Genomic DNA, 24,101 nt, shown 5'->3' with positions numbered 1-24,101 from the left:
GCTGTAAAAAATTGTTGTTGGGGCTGGTGTGTTGCACTTTTGGCTGTGCCTTCTGTTCCTGTATATTTTGTAAAATGTTATGTGGAAAACAGCCGACGGCCATTCACCGCGAAAGGAAATTGGACTTTGCCAGAAATATACGAGGAGTGTCGTAAATGTTGAAAACGACTGGCAATGAACGGAAAGGGCCGTAGGCGGCCGAAAAAGAGTAAAAGGGTGCGTTCGAATTGCCCCTCCTATCTCCTTTCACTATCCACTTTACCTTAACCCCGGGGAAAACGTCATAAGGTTAAGGAAATATGTTAGGAGAATTCATAAAGGATTTAGGGAAAGGCGATCGCGTTTCTCTGACAATCCGACCGCATTTTCCACTAGGCGACGTAATTAAATGTGACGGGCTGGCGGAGGTTAATGACGTGGGTCTGCCGTGGTGAAACTACAATGTTAAGAAAATGGACTACTAAAAGCGCATCTAAAAAACTTTCCCCTGTGCCTTCTTACCGGTGAAATAATCTTAATTACCACAAGGTTGGGATTGAAATAAAAGCAATATAGACTACCAGGCTACGAGTAACAAAAGTGAAACCATCACCTTCCTGTCCACTCATAAATCAACATCAACATAAATATGATTGTATGAAATTAATTGTTACATTTATGCAAGATAGGCTATAGCCTACATAATGTTTTAAGCATACAAATGTACCATTGCAGAAAGTATTCTTAAGTGAATACATTGAATAAAACATCATCTGGCTTAAAATGTCTCTTATCTTTTTATCCCTTACATGATCTGTGTCACTTTACGATCATGGTATATTTTCGTGAACGGTCGGATGCGTGACTCGTTTTAAATGTTGCGGCCGAAAGGAATCCAATTAAATGCTTCCGGGTCATTTCACTCAGTTAGGAACCTTCCTAAGCAAAAATGACAATTCAAACACACCCCCAGTGCCTTCACACTGTCTCATGTTGATAACACCACTAGGTGGCAGTACAGACTACCCAATCATGTCTGCATCTCTTGTTGTTAGATCTTAAATATAGGATATATTATCTGTAGTGGTTGGTTTTAGTTTGTGATTTATTAATTGAAAGAAATGGAAGCCTCTTGATATTTTGGTTAGATGATTGAATTATTTGTTATTTCCCTTTTGTGGCTATCCAAAGAAATATAGTTGTATTGATAGAATGGGAGGTATAAAACCGGACTTCTATTACCTAATACATAATGGGCTGACTAAAGGCCTGATTGCACTTGATTTTGCGGACTCTGTACGGACCATATACGCATCCAGAGTAAGGTTAAGAGTACTTAGATTTAAGGGTTTCTCTTCTGAAGTGGAGGTTCTCACTTTTATCATGTTCTTGAAATTGCTTTGTTCATTTACTCATGGGGTTAGTATGTGTGTATATAGTTTTGTTCAGGGGTTGTTTAGCAGGGTGGTGACAGCACAGTCTGATATACGGGGCAAGTTAGGTTATGGATAGTAATATAGATTCAGGTTCAGGACAACAACCTCTCGTAGCTTCACACAAGGTTTTGTTTATCTTGGTATATTTATCACTCCGATACTTCAAAAAATGTATAAAGCCAATTTTCAACCTAGAAAGATGGGTATCTCTTCCACTGTCAATGCTGGGAAGGATAGCTTATTTATTTATTTATTTTGATTGATTTATTTATTTGTTGATTTTGACAGGGACAGTGTACAGCCAATTAGCTGCACCAGAGTTAGCTATAAGCTAATTTACATCTGTAGTCTCTGGGCAGGAGACAGAGACAACATCTCTGTGAAAAAACAAAACATACACTAACAACATCATCACAACAGTAAGACAGTACACAACCACTGAACAATGGCATTACACTAGTCCACAGTGAAATTCATACATTATATTAAAACAATAATAGGCTAAGAGCACTTGACTTTAAAAATTACACTAGAAAACAACAACACAGCTATACGGCAACATACTGTATATCTCCAATACACCACAGCATCAAAGCCGTAATAACATACTGTATCAATACACTACAACATTATCAAACATAGTTCATGAAAAAGTGTTTATGTGTGAAGAGGACATGATTGAGTTGACCCATTGTTGACTTTTTGTCCAGTGCCTTGAGTATTTGCTTGTACAGGGTTTGGAGAGGGGCGAGTGTTGTTTAACCTGCTTGCAACCAGCTTGTGATACAATATGACATGTGTGAGAAAATCATTGAGTGCACATATAGCTTTGCTGCATTAATGGGTAACTGGTTTCAGATAAACCTGAAGTTCCTTAGGTTAAATTTTATAGTGTTACACAGTTGTTTCATGTGTTTCTTAAAAGACAGTTGCGAGTCTTTTAGGATTCCTAGGTATTTATAATGTGAGACTGTCTGTATCCTTTCACCGTTTACACTGATATCTGGTTGAAATCCATTTTTCCTTATATAAAAATACATGCAAGCTGTTTTGCTCACATTAAGTGTGAGGCAAGATTCTGTGAGCCAATCTGCAATCTTAGACATCGCTGACGTTAATTTGCTTGCAACTTCTTCCCTGTCTTTATCATGTGTGTAAATGATAGTGTCATCTGCATACATTTGGATTTCAACTTCTGGGCATACAAGTGGCAGATCATTGACATATAAACTGAATAAAATAGGTCCTAGAATTGAGCCTTGAGGGACACCAACACAGCAGTCAACAAAAGATGAAGTCCTATCTTCAACTTGTGTGCTTTGCCTCCTCGTTGTTAGGTATGACTCCATCCATTTGATTGCATTTAAGGAGAAGTTAAAATTGTATAACTTTGAGAGGAGAACATTGTGATTTACCGTGTCAAATGCTTTTCTTCCAAGTCCAAAAATACAGCCCCTACAGCATTCCCACTGTCAAGTTGTTTTAATTTGATTTTTTCAATGAGGTAGCCAGCAGCCATTTCAGTAGAATATTTTTTCCTAAAGCCAAATTGCATGGGATGAAGCGAGGTTTGTCCTGAGTTTAAAAAGTCAGTTAGTTGCTCTGAAACTACTTTCTCAGCGATCTTTGATACGATTGGCAAAATACTGATGGGTCTATAGTTAACTACATCAGTTATCCAACTCTCAACTGTCAACTGTTATCCTGTCTTAAAGATGGGGACAACAACAGCAGACTTCCATGTATTAGGAAATAATGATTGTTTAATTGAAAAATTAACCTGATGTGCAATGGGAGTGCTGAAGAGCCCTGTATTGTTTAAAAAAAAAAGTGAGTCCCATTGAAAGATATCTTTTGCTTTTGAGGTTTTTAAAGAGTTTAGGACTTTAAAAATGTTTTCCTCTGGGACTTCAGTTATGCTAAAGGCCGTTTTGGTGGGGTTAGGAGTTGAATTTTTTTTCATTCTTGTACTAAACGTAGATGTCAGATTCTGCACTGAATCAATGAAGTATTTGTTGAAGGTCAAGGCAATTTCGTTTGGATCAGTAGATAAAACTCCTTGTATTTTAAGTTCATTTCCCGTTAACTGCTTCTGCTTCTCAGTTTGTTAATTTATTAATATTCTTCCATATCATTTTGCTATTTCCTTTTGCCTCTTTAATAATATCCATGAAAAAGTTGGCCTTTGCCTTTCTAATTTCATTAACTACTTTGTTACGAAGGTTTTGGAAAACACGTTGATCGTTACTTGATTTAGACTTTAGTGCTGTTTTTAAAGCAAAGTCACGCTTTTTCATCAAGTCCCAGAGTTGTTCATTAAACCATGGTAGATTCTTCTTAGTACGCCTGTTCATAAATGTTTTAGTGTATTTTTCTTTGATATTATTAATAGTGCCAATAAAAGATTCACATGAGTTCTCAAGGTCAGAGGTGAGCAAAAAATCACTCCAATCGATTTGATCTAGGTCGTCCTTGAATCTACTCATGTCTTGTTTTGGTATTTTGTGAGAACATTTATTTATGTTGTTGATAAATAAACCTGTTTTCTGTAAGTTTTCTCGCAATAAGTGTCATATTATGGTCAGACAACCCAGTAAGTAGATTATAGGATTTGATAATGTTCTCTGGTTTATTACTAAAGATAAGAACAATTTGAGTTTTTGACAAATTTGTTATTCTTGTTGGTCCTTCTATTAACAGGGATAGTTCAATTTTATTTGTAAGTGCTTTAAGCTTCTTTCTAGTTGTTTTTTCTGCCCAGTTTACATTGAAATCACCAACAACTATGCATTCTTTCTTAGTATCTAGTTCCTTTAACAAGTTATCAAAGTGTGTATAAAACGTAGCATCAGACGTGGGGGATATATATATGCCAATTACACTGAAAGACATTTGCTGGGAAAAGATGATAGTGACAGCGATGCATTCCATCTCACTTGCGCATGCCAGGTCAATTTGTTTACATTTAATATCCTCTCTTTTCTGAAAACGTTGTAGCCAGGCATGGTATAGGACGCCACAGGTGATGATTTATTAAGCCAAGTTTCAAAAAGACACAGGAAGTCCAGATTTGAGTCCGTCAGGAGTTTTTCTACCTGTTCGCTTTTTGGTTTTATGCTACGGATATTCAAATGTCCCCCAAGGATACCTTTTGGTTTCGCGCGTGGATCCCAGATAATTTTGGAGTGCTGGACAGTTTGAAAGAGGCCAATGTTAAAGTGTTTTCTGATGACCGGGTGTCGTGGTCCGTGAGTGTTTGACAGAGGAGAAAAGTGTCCTTGAGGGTCGGTGTTACCTCGAAAGGAGAGTGCCCGAGCTGCAGGCTGCAGGTCGTGTACGCAGCTCTGATCAAGATGATTATCTTGCCCAGGCTGCTCTACCAATTCCAAATGATTCCGATCCTGTTAAACAGTAACACTACTAAGACAATAAATAGTTGGTTTAGGACTTTCATTTGGAAATGTAAGAAACCACGACTTAAGTTTTCAAAGCTCCAATTGCTGGTAGATCGTGGAGGGATGGCAGTCCCGAACATCAAGCTATATCAACTAGCTTCTCAATTTCGCTATCTGGTCGATTGGATACGAAACGATTCAGAATCTGTTTTGCTAGATATTGAACTTTTAATATGGGCAAACCAAACACTAGCCAGTCTCCCATTTGTCTTAAATAAAAAAGCATTAGAGGTTGCTGATGACAATGTTATTGTTAAATCTACACTGAAAGTGTGGGACTTAATTAGAAAATGGGAGAGAGAACAGGCGTTTTGTCAGCAATCACTCCAATACGGAAGAATATAGACTTTCCACCAGACATGTCAGATGATGGGTTTTCTTTGTGAGAAAATGCAGGTATAAGAATCCTAAAGGATTTATTTGACAGGGACAAAATCATGTCGTTTGACCAACTAAGACTGAAATATAGACTGCCTCTTTTAAGGTTCCTACAAGTAAGAAGTTTTTTGCACAATCATACTGGGTCTAAGTTCAGCCTAGAAATGTCGCCAATTTAGGAATTACTGTTTAAAATGCGCAGCAATAGGTTTGTAACAGGACGTTGCTACAAGGCCCTTTATAAGTCCAGTAAAGTAAATGATGCAGTTCTGCAAACATGGGCTCAGGATCTTGGGGTGGAAATTGACGAGGCCACTGGGATAGGTGTATGGGAGCACGCTAATAACATATCAATACGTAACAGAGCAAAAGAATTACAATTTAGGCAGCTTCAGCTATGTGTACTAAGTGTAGCAAGGAGATCGGTAGCTTTATACTTACTGCGTGGTCTTGTGTGCATACAGGATTTTTGAGGGAACTTTGTTTCAAAGTTGAATGTGGTTTTTAACAAGGATTTGAGAATGGACCCAGTATGCCTTCTGTTAGGGATGCCACATCCACAAATCAAGGGCACCCATAATCAAAAACTGCTGAATGTGTTAACCTATGCTGTAATAAAAGTTTATTACTTAAATGGATTTCACAAAAGCCACCAACCCTCTCAGATTGGCACAAGGTTATATTTGACCTGCTTCGCATGGAATATTTCACATATTGGTCCAGAGGGAAAATTTGAATTTTTCATCATGTATGGTCTCCGTTTCTTGATTATGTGGGGCCAAGAATATGTAATGTATTCTGGAGGGTCCTTCCTAGACCAAGGAGTCATAGTTGAAAGATAAGGATAGGCTCTGTTGTCTGTATCGATTTACTCACTGTGTGTATCTGTTTACTGTGTGTTTGATTTGCCATGTTGATAACTCATCTAGTCAGTGATTTAAGACTGCTGTGCCTTGTATACAAGTCTGGAGGAATGTGTTGATGGGGTGGGAGGTTGTTAGAGGGTGAATGTGTTTATTTTGTGTGCGGGGGAAAATGTAAATCTATGTAATATGTGATTAAGATGAAGATGTGATGCTTTATTGTTAATAAAAATATTTATTTTATTTGCTTATTTGGCTCATGTCTCGATCGGCACACACTGTACGGGGGGGTGAATGTTTTGATGACTCATCAGTTTTGATTTGATGAAGGATAAGAGTTTTTCACAATAAGGCGTGTAGCTGACCTGATTGACAGGTGGGCGCGGTGTAATGTTTTGTCCAGCCTGTCGTTAGGTTGACTGAAAGTTAGACTGAGACAGCATTTCTTTAGAGAGGAGGGAGAAGGGGCAGACAGCTCCCTCCAATGTTTTGAATTTGAACTTCAGTAGCACTTTTAATCACTAGGTGTCAGAGTGACATATTGGTCCATTAAGTGATTTTCATTATCAGAGTTAATTCATTTATTGTTTTTGATCAACAGCACAGGATATTAATCGATTGAATGTTTTTGCAGTGGTAGACTTCATGCGTCTATACAAGGGTTCCCGCTGTGTATGTCCCAACATGACGGCTTACTCGGATCCAGTAGGATCCCACATCCGGAGGTCGATTCTCTACTGTTCTTCTTGAAAAACCCCAACCCCCCCATACATATGAGCGTGGTTCACAATGGTCAGGTGAGCAACACCTGTCTCTTTTTTTTATGAAACCTTTTGAATGCAAGCTCCAGATTATCATCACACTGTTACAGTTAGAGGAGTTTGTGATGCAGTTTGTGTGTGATTCCAGTTCTTCAAGATGGACGTGTACCACAGTGACAGGTCTAAGCTGAGTAAGGACGAGCTCTGTGTTCAGATGGAGAGAATCTGTAACTCAGCAGTACAGCCCGACCAGGAACCTGTTGGCATCCTAACCTCTCAACGCAGAGACATCTGGGGGAGAGTTTATGAGGACCTTGTCAAAGGTGACAAATAACAACCCTAACACCTAACAAACATCTACATTGATAGCTACACAACAGCATCGTCTGAAGATACAACTTGTGTGTTCTCGTGTGTAGATGAAACCAACAAACAGTCATTGTACGCCATCCAGAGCAGCATCTGCACCATTTGTCTGGATGGACCGACGCCCCCTGTGGCCAACAACAGTCAATGCAGCAAAGGGATGACGCAGATGTTGCACGGAGAAGGAAGTAACTGGAACAGCTCCAACCGCTGGTTTGACAAGGGTGCACAGGTCAGATGGTACACACACACACACACACACACACACACACACACACACACACACACACACACACACACACACACACACACACACACACACACACACACACACACACACACACACACACACACACACACACACACACACACACACACACACACACACACACACACTTTTTGTGCCTAGGCAGCATCATCTCATGTGTTTAGATGAAATCAACATACAGGCATTGTACGCCATCCAGAGCAGCATCTGCACCATCTGTCTGGATGGACCAACGCTATAGGCCAATGCCTAGGCCTACCCAAAATGAGCCAGACTACCCATCAAAGAAATCGCCTGACTTGCCAAAATGTAAACAAATAAAAAATTAAATACAATAATAGCCTATTGGTTTTTTCATCTCAAAAGTTGGCTGCGTGTATGGAGGACTAAAAGTGCCAAAATGAAATACATAAATATCTAATTAATTAAATCATTAAATGTGTCATCAATTATTTAATATTGGAAATAAATCAACAAATATATAAATAAATATCTAATTATTTAATTAATTAAATGCATGTGTAATTAAATAATTAAGTAATTATTTAAATGTCTTTGTTTGTTTGGCGGGAAACAGCCTAGTCTGGCAACCCTGCAGACCAAAGCAATGGTTTGTGACTCGATCAGCGTTAATCCCACCCACTGAGTTTGATGGGAGAGGATGACAGATAAAATTATTTCATGATGCACTGCTGGAGCAGGAAACATGAAATAATTAAATAAATAGTGGAATAAATAGATGTGTTTTTACATAGAATGAATGAACATTTTAAATAATTATTTAAACATTTATTTAATTATTTATATATTTTATAAATCATTTATTTATTTATATATATATATTACCAATTTTAAATAATGAATGACGAATTAAAATAATTATTTAATAACACATGCATTTAATTAATTAAATAATTAGATATTTATTTATATATATGTTGATTTATTTCCAATATTAAATAATTGATGACACATTAAATGATTTAATTAATTATATATTTATATATTTCATTTTGGCACTTTTAGTCCTCCATAGCGTCCTATTGACCTGCATCAATTGCAACCTGAAGCAATTGAAAATTCATTTCATTTCATCATTCATTGTATATTGCAAGCTGTGCTGGTATTCATTGCGATGCTGACCAGGCTGGCAGCGCCACTTTTTAACATCTTTTCTCTGTCATGATCACAAAGGTTCATTTAAAGAAAATGCGGGTATATTGTTCAGTAAATTAAGTTTGTGGAGCGGTGGACAGATTGAAAATACTCCTCAATTAAAGTTAAGAGAGACCAGCTGAGGTGGGCAGCGGGACTCGAGGGAAGAGGACGAGGGTCTCTACATCACAAGGTTGAGAGCTCAACTACTGTGCTGTAGCTAGACGGAGTGAAAACTCCATGCAGAGAAAACAGATGGTTATAAAAAGAGCAAAAGAGCTGCACAGAAACTGCACATGGTAAACCTTGCAGAACATTATATAGGATACATATTATTTATTTTTTTTATTGGCATTTTTTATAAACACAAAGGAAACATACAGTAACAGTTAAACAGTTTCAGACCTTAAACCCATACATGTATCGACAAATGACACAAACTCACATGCCCACACTCAACTTGCACACATTTTTAGGTAAAAAAAAAAATATATATATATATTATATATATATATATTACAATTTCTGTTCAGGTGAAGCCTATATTCCTGGATTCTATAATGTTCATATGTGGTTCCCAGAGCTGGACAAAATCTCTTTAGCAATGTACGTTAGTCTCTCCAAGCCAATACACTCTGAAAGTTCCTTTATCCACATTCTCAATGTAGGAGCGTCCATACTTTTCCAACATAGTGCAATAGCTCGCCTTGCTTGTAGAATTCTAAAGTCCAGAAGTTTGGTCTGTTTGTGCGTTTGTGTAAAGTCCTCTAGAAATATTCCAAGCACACAGAGTTTGACATTTAAAGGAATTTTTGTTTTAAAAACCTCTGACAAACATTTTACAAGTGAATCTTTGGACATTTCCATAGACAGTGAATAAGAGTACCTTTTTCCATTGACACATTTAGTACAAACATCTGGAATATTAGCAGACATATGAGTTATGTACATACTATTATATTATTATATTATACTCCATTTATATTGAAGTAATTTCAATCTTGTATTTATTGTCTGTTTCTGTGCCTTTAAACAAGCATCATTCCAGTCTGCTTCATCAATATCTTCTTGAATGTCATTTCTCCATGCATTTAGTTTGTCTAGTGTTGACTCTTTGGCATTAGACATTAATACATTGTAATATTTAGAGATTTTACCCTTTTTTTCCAAATTATCCAGGGTTATCTTCTCTATTTCTGTTAAAGGTGGAATACACATAATCTGCCCAGACTTGGGCATAAAGTTTTTTAACTGTAAATATTTAAAGAAATGTTTTTTGGGTATTTGATACTTCTCACATAATTGATTGAAAGTAAGCAAAACTCCATCCACATAAAGATCCTTTACTTCCTGAATACCTTTCATACTCCATAATTATAATCCTCCGTCCTTTCTACCGGGTATAAACTTTTCATTATCCCAAATAGGAGTAAATTGAGACAATGAGACAAATCACCTACATGTTTATGTGCAACATGCCAAACTGTAATTGTATTTCTTAGAAGGGGAATTTTTGTTAATTTTTTCAGTGTTTTAATATCTGAAGAATATAAATAAACGTATAAAGGTAAATCCGGAATGGAATTTTGCTCGATATCTACCCAAGCTAGAGGTGTTGTCGGGCAAAAGTAATGTGATGCTGAAGTTAGCTGGGCAGCCATGTAGTACAATCTAAGATTTGGAAGTTGAACAGGAAATTTGTCAGGAAAAATATGATGTCATCAGCATATAATGAAAAAGATGATCTTTCCCTCCGATGGTAACACCTGATATCCCTATGTGCTCTCTAACCTCCATGGCTAAGGGTTCTATTGCCAGCGCAAATAGTAATGGAGACAGGTGTCAACCCTGCCTGGTTGATCGCTGTAAATTAAAGGGCCTTGAGATGTTACTATTAGTTAGGATTTGTGCAGTAGGGTTTGTGTACAATAAACAAATCCATTTGAGAAACATTTCACCTACCCTGTATCTTGGAAGTAATTCAAAAACGTAGTCCCATTCTATTCTATCAAATGCTTGACATGCATCTACAGATAGCATTGCTGTGTCTTTTGCATTATGTCTCTCGTAATATATTTAGTACTCGTTTAATGTTTTGATAACCCTGTCTTTATTTTACAAAACCTTGTTGATCATCAATAACCAATTTAGGGAGATATTTTGTCTCCTAGAAAGTGCCTTGCAAAGTATCTTTGTGTCACATCCCATTAAACTAATTCCCCTGTAAGACGAGCATTCGGTTGGAGGCTTGTTTGGTTTTAGTACAAGGGTTATTGTGGCTAGTCTCAATGAATCTGGGAGTGTTCCTAAACCAAGTGATTCTAGATACATGTCAAGAAGTGGTTGAACAAGTTGTCTTGTGTTTTATAGAACTCTATTGGTAGCCCATCAGACCCAGGTGCTTTACCACTATTTATATCTCCTATAGCTTCACAAAGGTCATCTGTTGTTAGTGGGTTATCTAGTGTTATTTTTTCCTCCTCTGATAGAGTCTGAAATTGTAGCTGGTCAAGAAAAGTATCCTGGGCTTCTCTATTTCCTGTACATTCTGACTTGTAGAGTGATTTAATACTATTAATTGCTCTGTCAGCCTGCATTTTCTTTATCCTCCAAGCCAATAATGTCCCTGCTTTTTCCCCTTGGTCATAAAATGTTAGTTTAGTCCACTTTAGACTTTTAGCCACTCTCTCAGTCATGAAATAAAGATCAACCCATTATGGGCCTGACCAACTCAGCCCAAAGGCCCCAACCAAAAGTGTCTCACTCGACTCATTCTCCTCTCTGACCGAGGACGAAGTCTCTAAGCTTGTGCTAGACTCTCGGCCCACCACCTGTCCTCTGGACCCAATACCATCAAGCCTCCTGCAGACCATTTCCTCTCTGCTTAATGATGCACTTAAGCATATCATCAACTCCTCTCTGTCAACGGGTGTGTTCCCCACGGCATTCAAGCAAGCTTGGGTCACCCCTCTGCTCAAAAAACCCACACTAAACCCAGCCCAGGTTGAAAACTACCGACCGGTTTCTCTTCTGCCCTTTCTGTCAAAAATACTTGAGTGCACAGTCTTTAAGCAAGTCTCTGAGTTCCTGTCCAGAAACGATCTGTTTGACCCAAATCAGTCAGGCTTTAAGCGAGGCCACTCTACTGAAACTGCACTACTGTCAGTAACAGAATCGCTACGAGCTGCGGGTCAGTCCTCAGTTCTATTACTGCTAGACCTGTCTGCTGCCTTTGACACAGTCAACCATCAAATCCTCCTATCCACGCTCCCTGAACTTGGCATCTCAGGATCTGCCCTCTGCTGGTTCGTGTACTACCTCTCTGGGTGATCCTTTAGAGTGTCATGGAAGGGAGAAGTGTCCAAAGCGCACAGCTTATCCACAGGGGTACCTCAAGGGTCAGGGCTTGGTCCCCTTCTCTTCTCCATATACACAAGCTCACGTAGTTCAATAATCCGCTCTCATGGCTTCTCATACTACGGCTATGTTGACGATACCCAGCTCTTCCTGTCATTCCCGCCAGACGATGTTAAAGTCTCAGCAAGAATCTCGTCATGCATGCTGATATCTCTAAATAGTTGAATGAACACCACCTTCAACTCAATCTTTTAAAGACTGAGCTCCTTGCCATCCCCGCCAGTCCCTCTATGCAACCACAGATCAATATCCAGCTTGGAACAACCAAACTCATGCCCACAAAGTCTGCCTGGAACCTGGGTGTCATGATTGATGACCAGCTAACTTTTAAGGTTCAAGTAGCCTTGATTGCCCTGTCATGTCGATTTGCCCTGTACGACATCAGGAAAATCAGACCTCACCTGTCAGAACATGCTACACAGCTCCTGGTACAGGCTCTTGTGATATCACACATCGACTATTGCAACTCTCTACTGGCAGGTCTTCCTACATGCACTATCAAACCCCTGCAGATAATACAAAATGCAGCAACACGACTGGTCTTCAACCTTCCTAAAACGCAACAGAGTCCTAAGTCTCTGACTAGACTCTTTTCCTCTGTCACCCCCCGGTGGTGGAATGAACTTCCAAACTCCATTCGATCTGCAGAGTCCCTCTGCACCTTTAAGAAAAAGCTAAAGACCCAGCTCTTTCATGAATACCTACTATCTTAATGATGATGAGCTCGATATTATTGATGATGATAATGATGGTAATGATGATGGTTTTTGTTTGATAACGACGACTTGATGGTTTCTATACTGATTAGAGCTCTCAAGAACTGCCATCAATGTTGTGCTTTGCCTCTGTGCAATGCCTGTCAGCGCCTGTGTGTCCAATCGGACTCAAAGCTGATCGTTTGCTCTTACTGACATTGTTCCCTTTTTTCTAGATCCTTGCTTGTGTTGTACTTACTCTCTGATGTACGTCGCTTTGGATAAAAGCGTCTGCTAAGTGAATTGGAGAACTGTAGGAAGGCCATTAGTTTTCAAGAACTGTCGGAGCCAAACGACCGTCAAGCCTCTAATGTCGAACTTGTTTTGAGAACTAGGCTTCTGCTTGGTGAGAATGGCGAGAAGTTTGGTTCCAGTTGCTGTGGCTATGCCTGTGGCTTTTTCGGTTTAGGTGTCTTGATGATGGTAGAGATGTGGCCTGGGATCTGCTGGGAGTTAGTGAGATTTAACTTTGATTGAACATGGCGGGGCAGCATTATGTTGAGCAGGGACTGCAAACTGCTCTGCTGGCATGCTGGACTGATGTCTTACTGCTGCTCCATGGGTGGATGATGAACGGTTTCGAACTGTTCGTCAATCAGGTCTTTCTCAGCGTTGTGCAACTGAAGTTCGGGATCCCAGTATTTTTTTTGTGAAGGTTTTTTTTAAAATAATGCAATCAGCTTTTCAGCGTGATGCAGAGTCTGTCAACGTGTCCTGGAAGAACTAAGACAAACAGGAAGGAGTGGGATGGCTGGGTATAAGTAGGCTTGTTAAGTGATTGAAGGTGTGGTTAAATGTTGTTCAGTTCCTGAACCTAAGTAAATTAACTTAATTTACAGTAGTTCATTTATATCTTAAGAGGTACTAATTGTTATGTTAATCTTTGATTTTATTTTCATGGCTGCACCATGGGTGAAGAGCCAAAGACAAATGTCTTGCCTTGTGGGATAAATAATGTTAATCTTGAATCCTAAATGATTGAAATCATTTTGATATAAGTTCTACTTATTTTGAACAGTTAATTGTTGGAGTGGACGGGACAAGCGGGCTCCAAACCATGCATGCAGTGGCTGATGGGATTGTTGGGGTGGAAGTTCTTGAATTCATGGTTGATTACATGTAAGTCAAGGAAAAACTTAAAAAACGACCTTTAAAACATTAGTTTTCTTCAATGTTTTTAAAATATGTCATGTTAGATTCTGAGTTGTTTTCTCTGCTGCGTAGGAAAGAAGAAAAGCCAAGTACAGTCGTTTCTCCTGTCAAAGATTTACCTCATCCCCAAAAACTCAAGTTCAACATCACACCTGAGATCAAGAAGGAGATCGAAGAGGCCAAAAAGCACTTGGACATGTGAGAGACAGAAATACAAACAAAAAGCTGATGTTATCATTTCTGTTAGCTTGTGATGCTAGGTGAAACTGCTACATGAAGCATACATTCTTAAAGATTTCACTGCAGGTTATGATTGTGTTCATAAATTCATCATCTGTATGATATACTGTATGTGTAAGATAAATATGAACAATTATAATATAATTCCATGTTTAAACTCACAAATGAGCACACAGATCTGAATACATTTCTGTCTAATATAGAAAAATCTCATACCGACAGGTTGGCCAGAGGTTTTGATCTGAAGAACAAAGTGTTTGAGCACTTTGGTAAAAACCTTCTTAAGTCCCTGAAGACCAGTCCTGATGGTTTCGTGCAGATGGCGGCACAGCTGGCGTACTTCAGGTGAGTCACTAAGAAGGCACAAAGAGACTGACTGTCTTTGTCAATGTTAGAATTTTATTTATTAAACACCTTTGTGCCCTCAGCAGTAATGATTTCATGAGCTTTTTTAACAACAAAATTCTAGACATCAGAGACAAAATTGGTAACCTCCTGCCCTTACCTGGTGCAGATACCTCTGATATGGCAGAAACAGTTCCAGGACCTGATATTAACCTCAACTCTTTTTTTCCAATCAACCTTTCAGAACTAAATTCAATTACTTCTGCGTCCAACTCTATATGAGATACGATCAATATGTCTTTACTGGCAGACTATGTACCACAGTCATTTAAAGTAGCTGTAATCAAACCTCTACTTAAAAAAACCTATTCTAGATTCAGGAACTCTAGCTAACTATAGGCCTATATCCAACCTTCCTTTTATCTCAAAGATCCTGGAGAAAGTGGTAGCTAATCAGCTGTGGGACTTTCTCCATGACAACAGTTTATTTGAGGAGTTTCAATCAGGATTTAGAGTCCACCATAGCACTGATACTGCACTAGTCAAAGTTAAAAAACGATCTACTTCTAGCTTCAGACAGGGGACTTCTCTCTGTGCTCGTCTTGTTGGATCTAAGTGCTTTTGACACGATTGACCATCAAATCCTATTATACAGACTTGAACATTTACTTGGAATTACAGGGACTGAAGTTGGTTTAAAAACTATTTATCAGATCGATCTCAGTTTGTACATGTTAATGATAAGTCCTCTAGTGCCGCAAGGTTCAGTGCTTGGACCAATTCTGGGAGGTAGAGCCTTCAGTTATCAGGCCTGCTAGTGGTATCTACAGTCTCTAAATTTACTATGGGAAATAGAGCCTTCAGTTATCAGGCCTGTTTGTGGTACAGTCTCTAAATGTACTATGGGAGGTAGAGCCTTCAGTTATCAGGCCTGCTTGTGGTACCTACGGTCTCTAAATGTACTATGGGAGGTAGAGCCTTCAGTTATCAGGCCTGCTTGTGGTACCTACAGCCTAGGCCTGGGCGATAAAACGATAACGATAATTAGCTGATCATGTCACAGGGGTATGGGAAGGTGGGCTTACAGATGTTCGGGGCGGAAATGAAACACAGCCAAAATTAGCGATAGCAGCACTGAATAAAACAGTGAGTGTACTGGCTCAAAGCAGGAGAAAACATTGTCGATGAAACTACTAGAACAAAAAATAGAGTAAAGTGCTCTGTTAATGTTAACTGTGCCAAAGACGAGTGCAGCTAAAAAAGCCCCGATCTGAAACATCATTACCCGTTAGAACACAGAAGGAAAGAAGTGTCCAAACTTCCCAAACAAGTTTTAGTGTGGACCGTATTGTAAATATTATAAACAGTGTAAGGTGTGGACCCTCAGTAAGCAGGGGCCCGTAAGTGTGACTCACCAGCAGCAAACTGTCATATCAGTGTTTCCAGCTAAGTTCACTGAGCTTATGATGGTGAAATGTTCCTGTTTAATTTTAGTTTGTCATTTTCTGACAATAAAGAATAATTAAATCATGATCAACCATCTGGTTTCTTCAACTTTCACTCAGGAGCAAAAATCTGCTTTTAAATGTGAAAGAAATAATGATTGACAATTATCGTGATAATTATTGATATCGACTGATATTATTTTTTTTATTGTGATAACATTATTTGTCATATCACCCAGGCCTAGTAGAGCCTTCGGTTGTCAGCCCTGCTCGTGCTACCTACAGTCTCTAAATGTACTATGGGAGGTAAAGCCTTCAGTTATCAGGCCTGTTCGTGGTACAGTCTCTAAATGTACTATGGGAGGTAGAGCCTTCAGTTATCCTCTCCTCTGGAATCATCTTCCAGCCGGGGTCCCAAAGGCAGACACAATCTGTATTTCTAAGAATAGACTTAAAACTTTCCTGTTTGATAAATCTTATAGTTAGGGCTGGCGCTGGTGTAGACCAGCTCCTAGTTATGCTGCTATAGGCTTAGAGCAGTGGTTCTCAAACGTTTTAGACTGCATACCACCTCTAAAAATATTTGGCTCTCCTAGTACCACCATTATGGTAGACGTTAAAATACACGGTAGGCCTATTTTCTACACACATTTTACACAGGAGGCAAATTAATTCATAAAAAGAATATGATTTATTATTGACTGTTGGCAGCCACGCTGTAGGCCTACTAAGGGCTGGTGCTAGAACTGGCACTTAAACTCCACACAACACTGACATTTGCTCAAATCAAAAAAAGTGCAGCACAATAAAAATGACAACTTCATACCAAACAACCTGTTTGAGAATATTTAATCTCCAGTGTTTCCCACACAAAGATGATACCTGGGCCCAAGTATATTTTTGGCCTGTTCTTATTTAATTTTTCATTTTTTCATAAAATTGCTGCGTGCGTGCGAGAGAGAGAGAGAGTCAGCGAGTGAGAGAATGCAAGCTCCGTGCAACCAGAGCCTCTGTATTATAAGGCTCCGCGTTCAACATAGCAAAAAAATTCCCTTTAAAAAAAATCCTTCTTGACTCCTGTGCATAGTTAAGACAGCAAAATAGAGCAGAATCACATCAGCTTCTGAGCAAGAGAGAGAGAGAGAGAGAGAGAGGGTGAAACACTGTCCTTACACTCTTGTAAATGCATCACAATGGAAGCATCTCCTGGCTCCGTTTTAAAAATGTGAATGTACAGCTGCTTGCCACTGATTCTGTGCTAAACTCCAATAAATAACAGAATATCTGTTAATGTAGGCCTACAGCTGCTTTCTGTTTATTCAGTACTGAACTCCTACAAATAACAGAATATCTGTTAATGTAGACCTACAGCTGCTTTCTGTTGATTCAGTACTCAACTCCTATAAATAACAGAATATGGAGTGGAACTTTTCAAAACGCGAGGCGTACTCCATGGTGTTTATGTCTTTGCACGTGCGCGAGCATAAATTGAGAAGATTAAAGTTGTTTGTTGCAAAAACTAGATTAATTTAGAGGGGAAACACATTTGATATAAATACAACCCAATAGATACAAGACAGATAAGATAAAAGTAGGACAAAAAATATTTTTTATAAAAGGTTTTTTTTTTCTAATATTGTGGAGATTTCGGTATAGTTTGAGAACCACTGGCTTAGAGTCACGGGGAAACTGGCATGTTGAGTTCTAATTTCTCTCTCCCCCCCCCCCCCCCCCTGTGCATATGCAGTACATCGTATTACTGCATATATCTATCTGTAAATCTCCGTCACTAACCACATACTGTATATATAATAAGTATTTATACTAAAGGAAAATAGTTATATAAAGAACACACTAATCCAGTGCCTATTCACTTGTAATATATCTTATTGAAACAATTGGTATTATTTGTTGAGGTAATAATAACAAAAACAATTTAGAAAAACAGAAAACAAACACAACCCCCTGCCCCCCAAATGAAACAAATTCAGAGTAAGGTCTTTTACCTGCTTTTTAAGTGTCTCCAGATAACACTTGTTATGAATCGTCACTATACAAATAAAGATTGATTGATCTCTTAACAGGAGGAAACAACCAACAGCTTCAAGTCCCCTCAGACACTAATCTGCATCATGATGTCAAATTTAAGAGCCATTAATGTGAATGAAAATCATTTTCTTTTTCAGGTTCATACTGCTGAAGGAATAGAAAGTGAAGCAGTTGAAACACTTAAATACTAATGTTCAACTTCGATTCAACAGATTAATTCAACTACTCCATGACATATTGGACAAGTCTTGTTTAAAAGTCGGACCAACACTAACCTCTGGCGCCATCAAAATTACAGAGAAATGCATGTCTATTCCCAGAACCAAATATGGTCTGTCAGATTATTGTAGATTATGATTGCCAATGGGTTCCAAGGTTGTTATCATCTTAATCAAACTGGAGAGAAACATAAAGTTAGGGAACTCAGACTGGTTGACATGTTTTGTTTGTTAAAATATCTGTCTTCTCTCATCAGGATGCACAAACAGATTGGTCTCGCCCTTGAACCTGTTACTCTGCGACTGTACAAACAGGGACGTTTAGGAATCATCAACGTAACTTCAAATGCTTCCACCACCTTTGTCAAAGCCTTCAATGACTCCAAAATACAGGTCTGACAGAAGGAAACTGAAAATGTATTTTTAAAGTATTCTGTGCTGGTTTTAAGAACCAACAGAGGCAGGTATAGGTTCAGATGAAGATTTTAAAACAATACAATTGTCACGGTCAAGTTGAAAAACAAAAGAGGTGGACCCAAGTGCAGAATTAAACTGAAACTAATTATTAAACAAAAGGCAAACAAAAAGTTACTTAAATTCAAATCCAAAACTGTCAAAAACTGGTAAGCACAGGTAACTAGACACTGGGAAACAACTGGCATCCAAACACGACAACTACAAACTACATACAACAACTAACATTGATCTGACACAGAAGGGAAGAAACACAGAGACTAATGACACAGGTGAAGACACTGAGGGCAATCACACTGGAGGGAAACATAGAGGCAGGAATGAACACAAGACAAAAAACACTGGAGAACTACAATCTAAATACTGAACACACAGAGAACTCAAGAATTGAACCATACATAATGTAGAACCAACCCTACCCTAACCCACACTAGGATTACAAATCACAAAATAAATCAGGAAACACCAAAGACCAAACTAGGAAACATTCAAAGAAACTCAATGGACACAAGCAACACTAGGGAAGAATACAGTAAGAAAAACTACAAGAAGAAGATCTAAAACAAAACAAAACCTGACCAAATCATGACAGCACTCTGTGGGAATGGAGCAGAGTAAGGCAGGTGAGTTTGCAGGGGGGTTCGAGTCCAGAGATCCAGAGATATGTGCTGATACAGGTGGAATCGAGTAGATGAAGTAGTGGAATGGAGTTGAGCAGAGAATAGCTGCAGGCAAAGGAGTAGAAGTGGGAGTAATTTGTATAAAGTTGGTAAAGAAGATTCAGAATGGCTGGAACAAGACTTACCGAGTAAACTGAGTTTACGATCTGGCAGGGCGGAGGAGTAGGAGCTCAATGTTTGTAGAGTTGGTTTGCAGCTGCAGTCCAACTCCTGCACACCTGATCCCACTACTGCAATCAAGCACATTATTTATTCATTAGCACAGAGTCTATAAAGTTATTTTAAAATGATTCATGTTTAAAGTTACATTGATATTATTAATGTTAGGGTGATTAATATACAGTTAGAGATAAGTGTTGTTTCTCTTCTGTTGAACAGAACTCGGAGAAACTCGATCTGTTGGAGAAAGCTCTAAAAGTTCACAAAAGGAACATTCACCTGGTGAGTTCAATATTCATCTTTCTACCTTTCTATCTTTTAGCAGAACGTTTCAAGTTCTCTGTGGAGTTCTAAACATTTCATGAAGATCATGTTGGGATAACAGTGTATATTCAAATATGTAATGGACCAGTGTCTAGGTTCTCAGGAGGGGTTTAAAAGTAATTTGACAGACACAATAAGAACTGGAGCCACAATGTACTTTAAATGAAAGATATATATTGAAACAAAATGTCTCCTTTAAACAAGCACGAAATGCTTTTGAAATATTAAATGCAGCATTAACGGGCATTCAGTGTAACCAAAATGTTTACAGTGTACATAAACAACAAATAAACACAGATCCCTTGAAAAGGTCTCTTTTAAGAGTTGAAAGTTCTTGTAGTTCTCCTTTAAAGTTTGAATGTTCTTGTGTTGAAGTCAAGTCAAGATTTAGTCAGATAGGTCAATGTCATTCAGTTCAAGAGCTCTTATTTTGAAAGATCCAAAAGTCAGGTGGTCTTAAGTCTGGCTTCAACAGTCCTACCACACTGGTACACTCAAGTGATGGGATGGAAGAAATTTTGGTTTCCTCCTCACAGGTTCAGGGTTGGCTCGCCATCTCCTTCGTCAAGGAGAATCCACATCCTCCTCACAGGTTCAGGGTCGGCTCGCCATCTCCTTCATCAAGGAGAATCCACATCCAATCTATGAAGGTTTCAGGATACCTCAAAAACCTAGCCTGTACAGAAACAGGGCTATTACTTCTCAAGTTATCAAATTCTCAGTCTCTATGGCCATAATGAGATTAAATTCAAACTCTCAATATCATTACTGCAACACAATAATGATTAAATACATAAAATATATTTAACTGTACAGTATTTGTTATCAAATTGTTTTATCATCACCACAGGGCGGCTGTGGCTCAGTTGGTAGAGTCGTCACCTCTCAACTGGAAGGTCGAGGGTTCAATCCCCAGCTGAGCAACATGTCCGATGTGTCCTTTGGCAAGACACTTAACCCTGAATTGCTCCCCCTGCTACAGTGGTGGCGTATGAATGGGATTAGTTACTTCTGATACACTACATAGTGATCACTACCATCAGTAGTAGGTGTGACATGCAGTGTAAAAGTGCTTTGAGTAGTTGGAAGACTACAAAAGCGCTATATAAACTCAAGTCCATTTACCATTTACCATCATTCTTACCTCAATCATGAATTACATTTTTAACCCCTGAAATAAAGAATATTTAACATTTTAACAAATGCATGAAATGTGTACCTCTATTCCATGAGTGCAAATTCTTCACTAGAAATTATTTTTACACTTGCTGTGCATGCAATAGCAGCACACTGTATATGTATTTAAATCAATACAAAATATTCAAAACAGGGCAAAATAAAATATTTATCTGTGGCTTATTTACTCAAAAATATGCTTCATTAAAGCTTTTAAACATCTTAAACATGAGTTATAAGTGAACTTCACACATCAGAATGAAAGCACTAGCTTCCTGTGGCGCCTCGTGTTGCTAATGACACAGGCTAATATGACTAGCCATGCTAGCTTATCGCCGCTAACTCACCAAGACACTGCCCAAAGCTCTCAAACTCCAGGCACAGAAGTCCGGTGGTTATCTCTCCCTCTTCTCCAAGTGTTGTCTTGAAGAAGAGGGAGAGAAGTGTCTAGCTTGCTGTTGCGGTGGCAAGCTAGACGTTTTCATCAAGTTTTATACTGGTTTGAAATAAGTTTCTCTCTATGTGAGTAGCACTCATTTCATTTCTCCTACTCTGGGTCTGCACTATCAGACTTCTATGCAGGAGATAATACTGTTATTAAACAACACTACAGAGCCCAATTTTCAACCGGACTACAATCACAAGAACTAGAGAGTTCCTAAAAGTCTTCATGTGATCTGAGTTGTTTCAATCTTTCAGGGCCTCCGTGGACAAGCAGTTGAAGGACATCTCCTCGGTCTGCAGATGCAGGCTGCAAATGAAAAAATCTCGACTCCTCAAATCTTCACAGATGTCGCCTATGAAAAAGCTTTCAACTTCCAAATGATAGCTGGTCAGGTAAGGACGAGTTTAAACCTCGTTTTCATGTAGTGTGTTCGATTCACTGTGGCCTGATATCATTTATCTATGTACCTGAATAAAAATGGAGAGTTCATTCAGATAATCATTGATAGTTATTCAAATTCCATTTTAGTTTACCAACTCTAGTGGCATGAATGTAATGGACAATATTGTATGGACAACACATATTACAGAATACAAAAGTTCAAAAACAATAGAAATTGTTTTAAATCAAAGAAGACCCACACGCAGAATCACAGGGCAGAGGCTGGAATAAGGCAAAAACTAACCCTAACCCTATCTCGAGCATGTATCAGAGATCTCTGTGTTACAAACATAACTTGCTTTCTTCTTATTCTAAAGGTTACGGCATTCAGGAATGGCATTGTTCCATGTTCTAGTCCTGAAGAACTGGGACTGTACGACATAAACTACGCTATTAAAAACGATCACATGGAGTTTTTAGTGTCTTGCTTTGAATATGCTGAGACGGACAGAGAAAAGAATTCAGCAGAGATGATTAAAGCTGTGGAAGATGCCATGTTGGACATGAGGACCCTGTTGGAAGAAAGAGCAAAACTAGGAATATAATTCAGCCATATTTGTTTTTGAAAAAACAAAATCTCATTTGTTGGACCTGAGGGTCAGGGTGAGGTTTCTAACAGTCTGGCCAATGAATTCTAAAACAGTGAAATAAAATCCAATAGTCATACATTATAATTATCATATAAATGTGTTATTTTATAATATACTGTTTTATCAATAACTGTGTTTGAAGCCAGCTTCTCTCTGTTTGGCTAACTTCAGCTGTTTATTTTAAATTGAAATGTTTAAAAACATTGTTTTGTGTTCATGTTTAAGTGTGTTAAACACATCATTTTTGTTAAAGCTCTGCTGTGACTGAACTGAACTAATGACTCAATGCTACATCTAAGAAACACAAGTGATGGAAAGGGTTGTATGATTCATGTAGGGGAAAGGGAAAGAGGGTTTTAACCAAGATGCAAGGGGGTTGCATGTTTGAAATTTGAATAAGTGTTGATGGGAAGGTGGTATGGACATGAAACCAAGATGTAACCCCCCGTTTTTGGGCATGGCCTTTCCAACAGTACCACCCACGAGTGTCTACGACGTCAGGAAGTGGTGTAAAAGCGATTGGTGGATACATTTGTATGTGGTATCTGGGTTAGGGTAGGGGAACTGAGCCCGTCTCATGGAAGGGACAGGAGGTGCACGGCCCAACCCCGGGTTGAACTCATAACCTCGGTCCCAGTTGGGTTGGCGGGGACGTTGGCGTTTTCTGCCGTAACGGACCTCCGTCCAACCCTCATCAAAGTACACCATCTTTGTGGCTTTTTTTTTTTTTAATTTGTGTGATGTCGCCTTTGTTATTTATTGATAATGTTTTGTTGTATTATTTATTAAGTGGATATAAAATACAAATAAAATATTTATTAATGTGTTTTTAAATCAACTTTTTAAATAAAAAGGACTTACAATGAAATGAAATAAAAGTGTTGTTTTTAAAGAAAAAGAAACTTGTTTTTAAAAAAAATTTGTGTGCCACAGGCAACGTTTCGACCCCTTTTTCGACGTCTTCTTCAGGCCAAGGCACACTGAAAGGTGAGGTAAGAAATAAGTAGCTGGCTGTGTATGCTGGCTGGAGAGATGTTGTCTCTTCTAGTGATGTGTCGTTTGTGAACGATTCGTTCAAAAAGAAGGAATCATCTGGGTGAACGAACTGAACTGAATCACTTACTGAAAAGAGTCGTTAATTTCTTCAGTTGCGCTCTCCTCTCTCCTGTCTCATGTCTCTCTCACCAGACCGCGAGAGTCGCTGAAAGCCTGCCCTCCCTCTCCCTTTTATGTCAGTGATACAAACTGACTGAACCAACAGGACAGAGTCAGTCAGGAGCCCTGTGTCGCTAAAGCCCGCCCCTACTTCTCCCTCTCATGTCTCCAAAATCGAGGAAGTAGAAAATATTGTATTTAACATTTAGGTGTCGTGAAAATGTATGTGCTTTTTATAGCTGCTGTCAGTTTGCAAACAGCTTTTATATCCAACTTAATTTCACTCAGCTGACTGTTTTTACATCCACTAACGACGGTCTCAATTCCATCGTGTTTCAGTCAGTACAGTGTGTGTGTGACTGAGGCTGGTGACTC

At 38.7% G+C, this 24,101-nt stretch overlaps 1 protein-coding gene across 2 annotated transcripts in view; it reads left to right on the top strand.

Moving 5' to 3' along the window:
• Positions 1–23,439, top strand: part of LOC109996744 (carnitine O-acetyltransferase-like) — a 30,631-nt gene extending 7,192 nt beyond the window's left edge. The window contains exons 5-14 of one of the 2 annotated variants that reach the window (XM_065958953.1): positions 6,746–6,908; positions 7,021–7,195; positions 7,292–7,470; positions 13,852–13,952; positions 14,058–14,183; positions 14,448–14,570; positions 18,540–18,675; positions 19,815–19,877; positions 21,795–21,932; positions 22,299–23,439. In XM_065958953.1, the coding sequence (XP_065815025.1) occupies positions 6,746–6,908; positions 7,021–7,195; positions 7,292–7,470; positions 13,852–13,952; positions 14,058–14,183; positions 14,448–14,570; positions 18,540–18,675; positions 19,815–19,877; positions 21,795–21,932; positions 22,299–22,526 (1,432 nt within the window). In that variant the 3' untranslated portion in view covers positions 22,527–23,439. The other variant, XM_065958954.1, reaches the window with a different exon arrangement.
• Positions 23,440–24,101: the final 662 nt, after the last annotated feature.

This window comes from Labrus bergylta, chromosome 9 (assembly GCF_963930695.1).
Source record: "Labrus bergylta chromosome 9, fLabBer1.1, whole genome shotgun sequence".
Lineage (NCBI taxonomy): Eukaryota > Metazoa > Chordata > Actinopteri > Labriformes > Labridae > Labrus > Labrus bergylta.
Note: the sequence above shows the minus strand (reverse complement) of the source record. Positions and strands in the feature narration are given on the sequence as shown.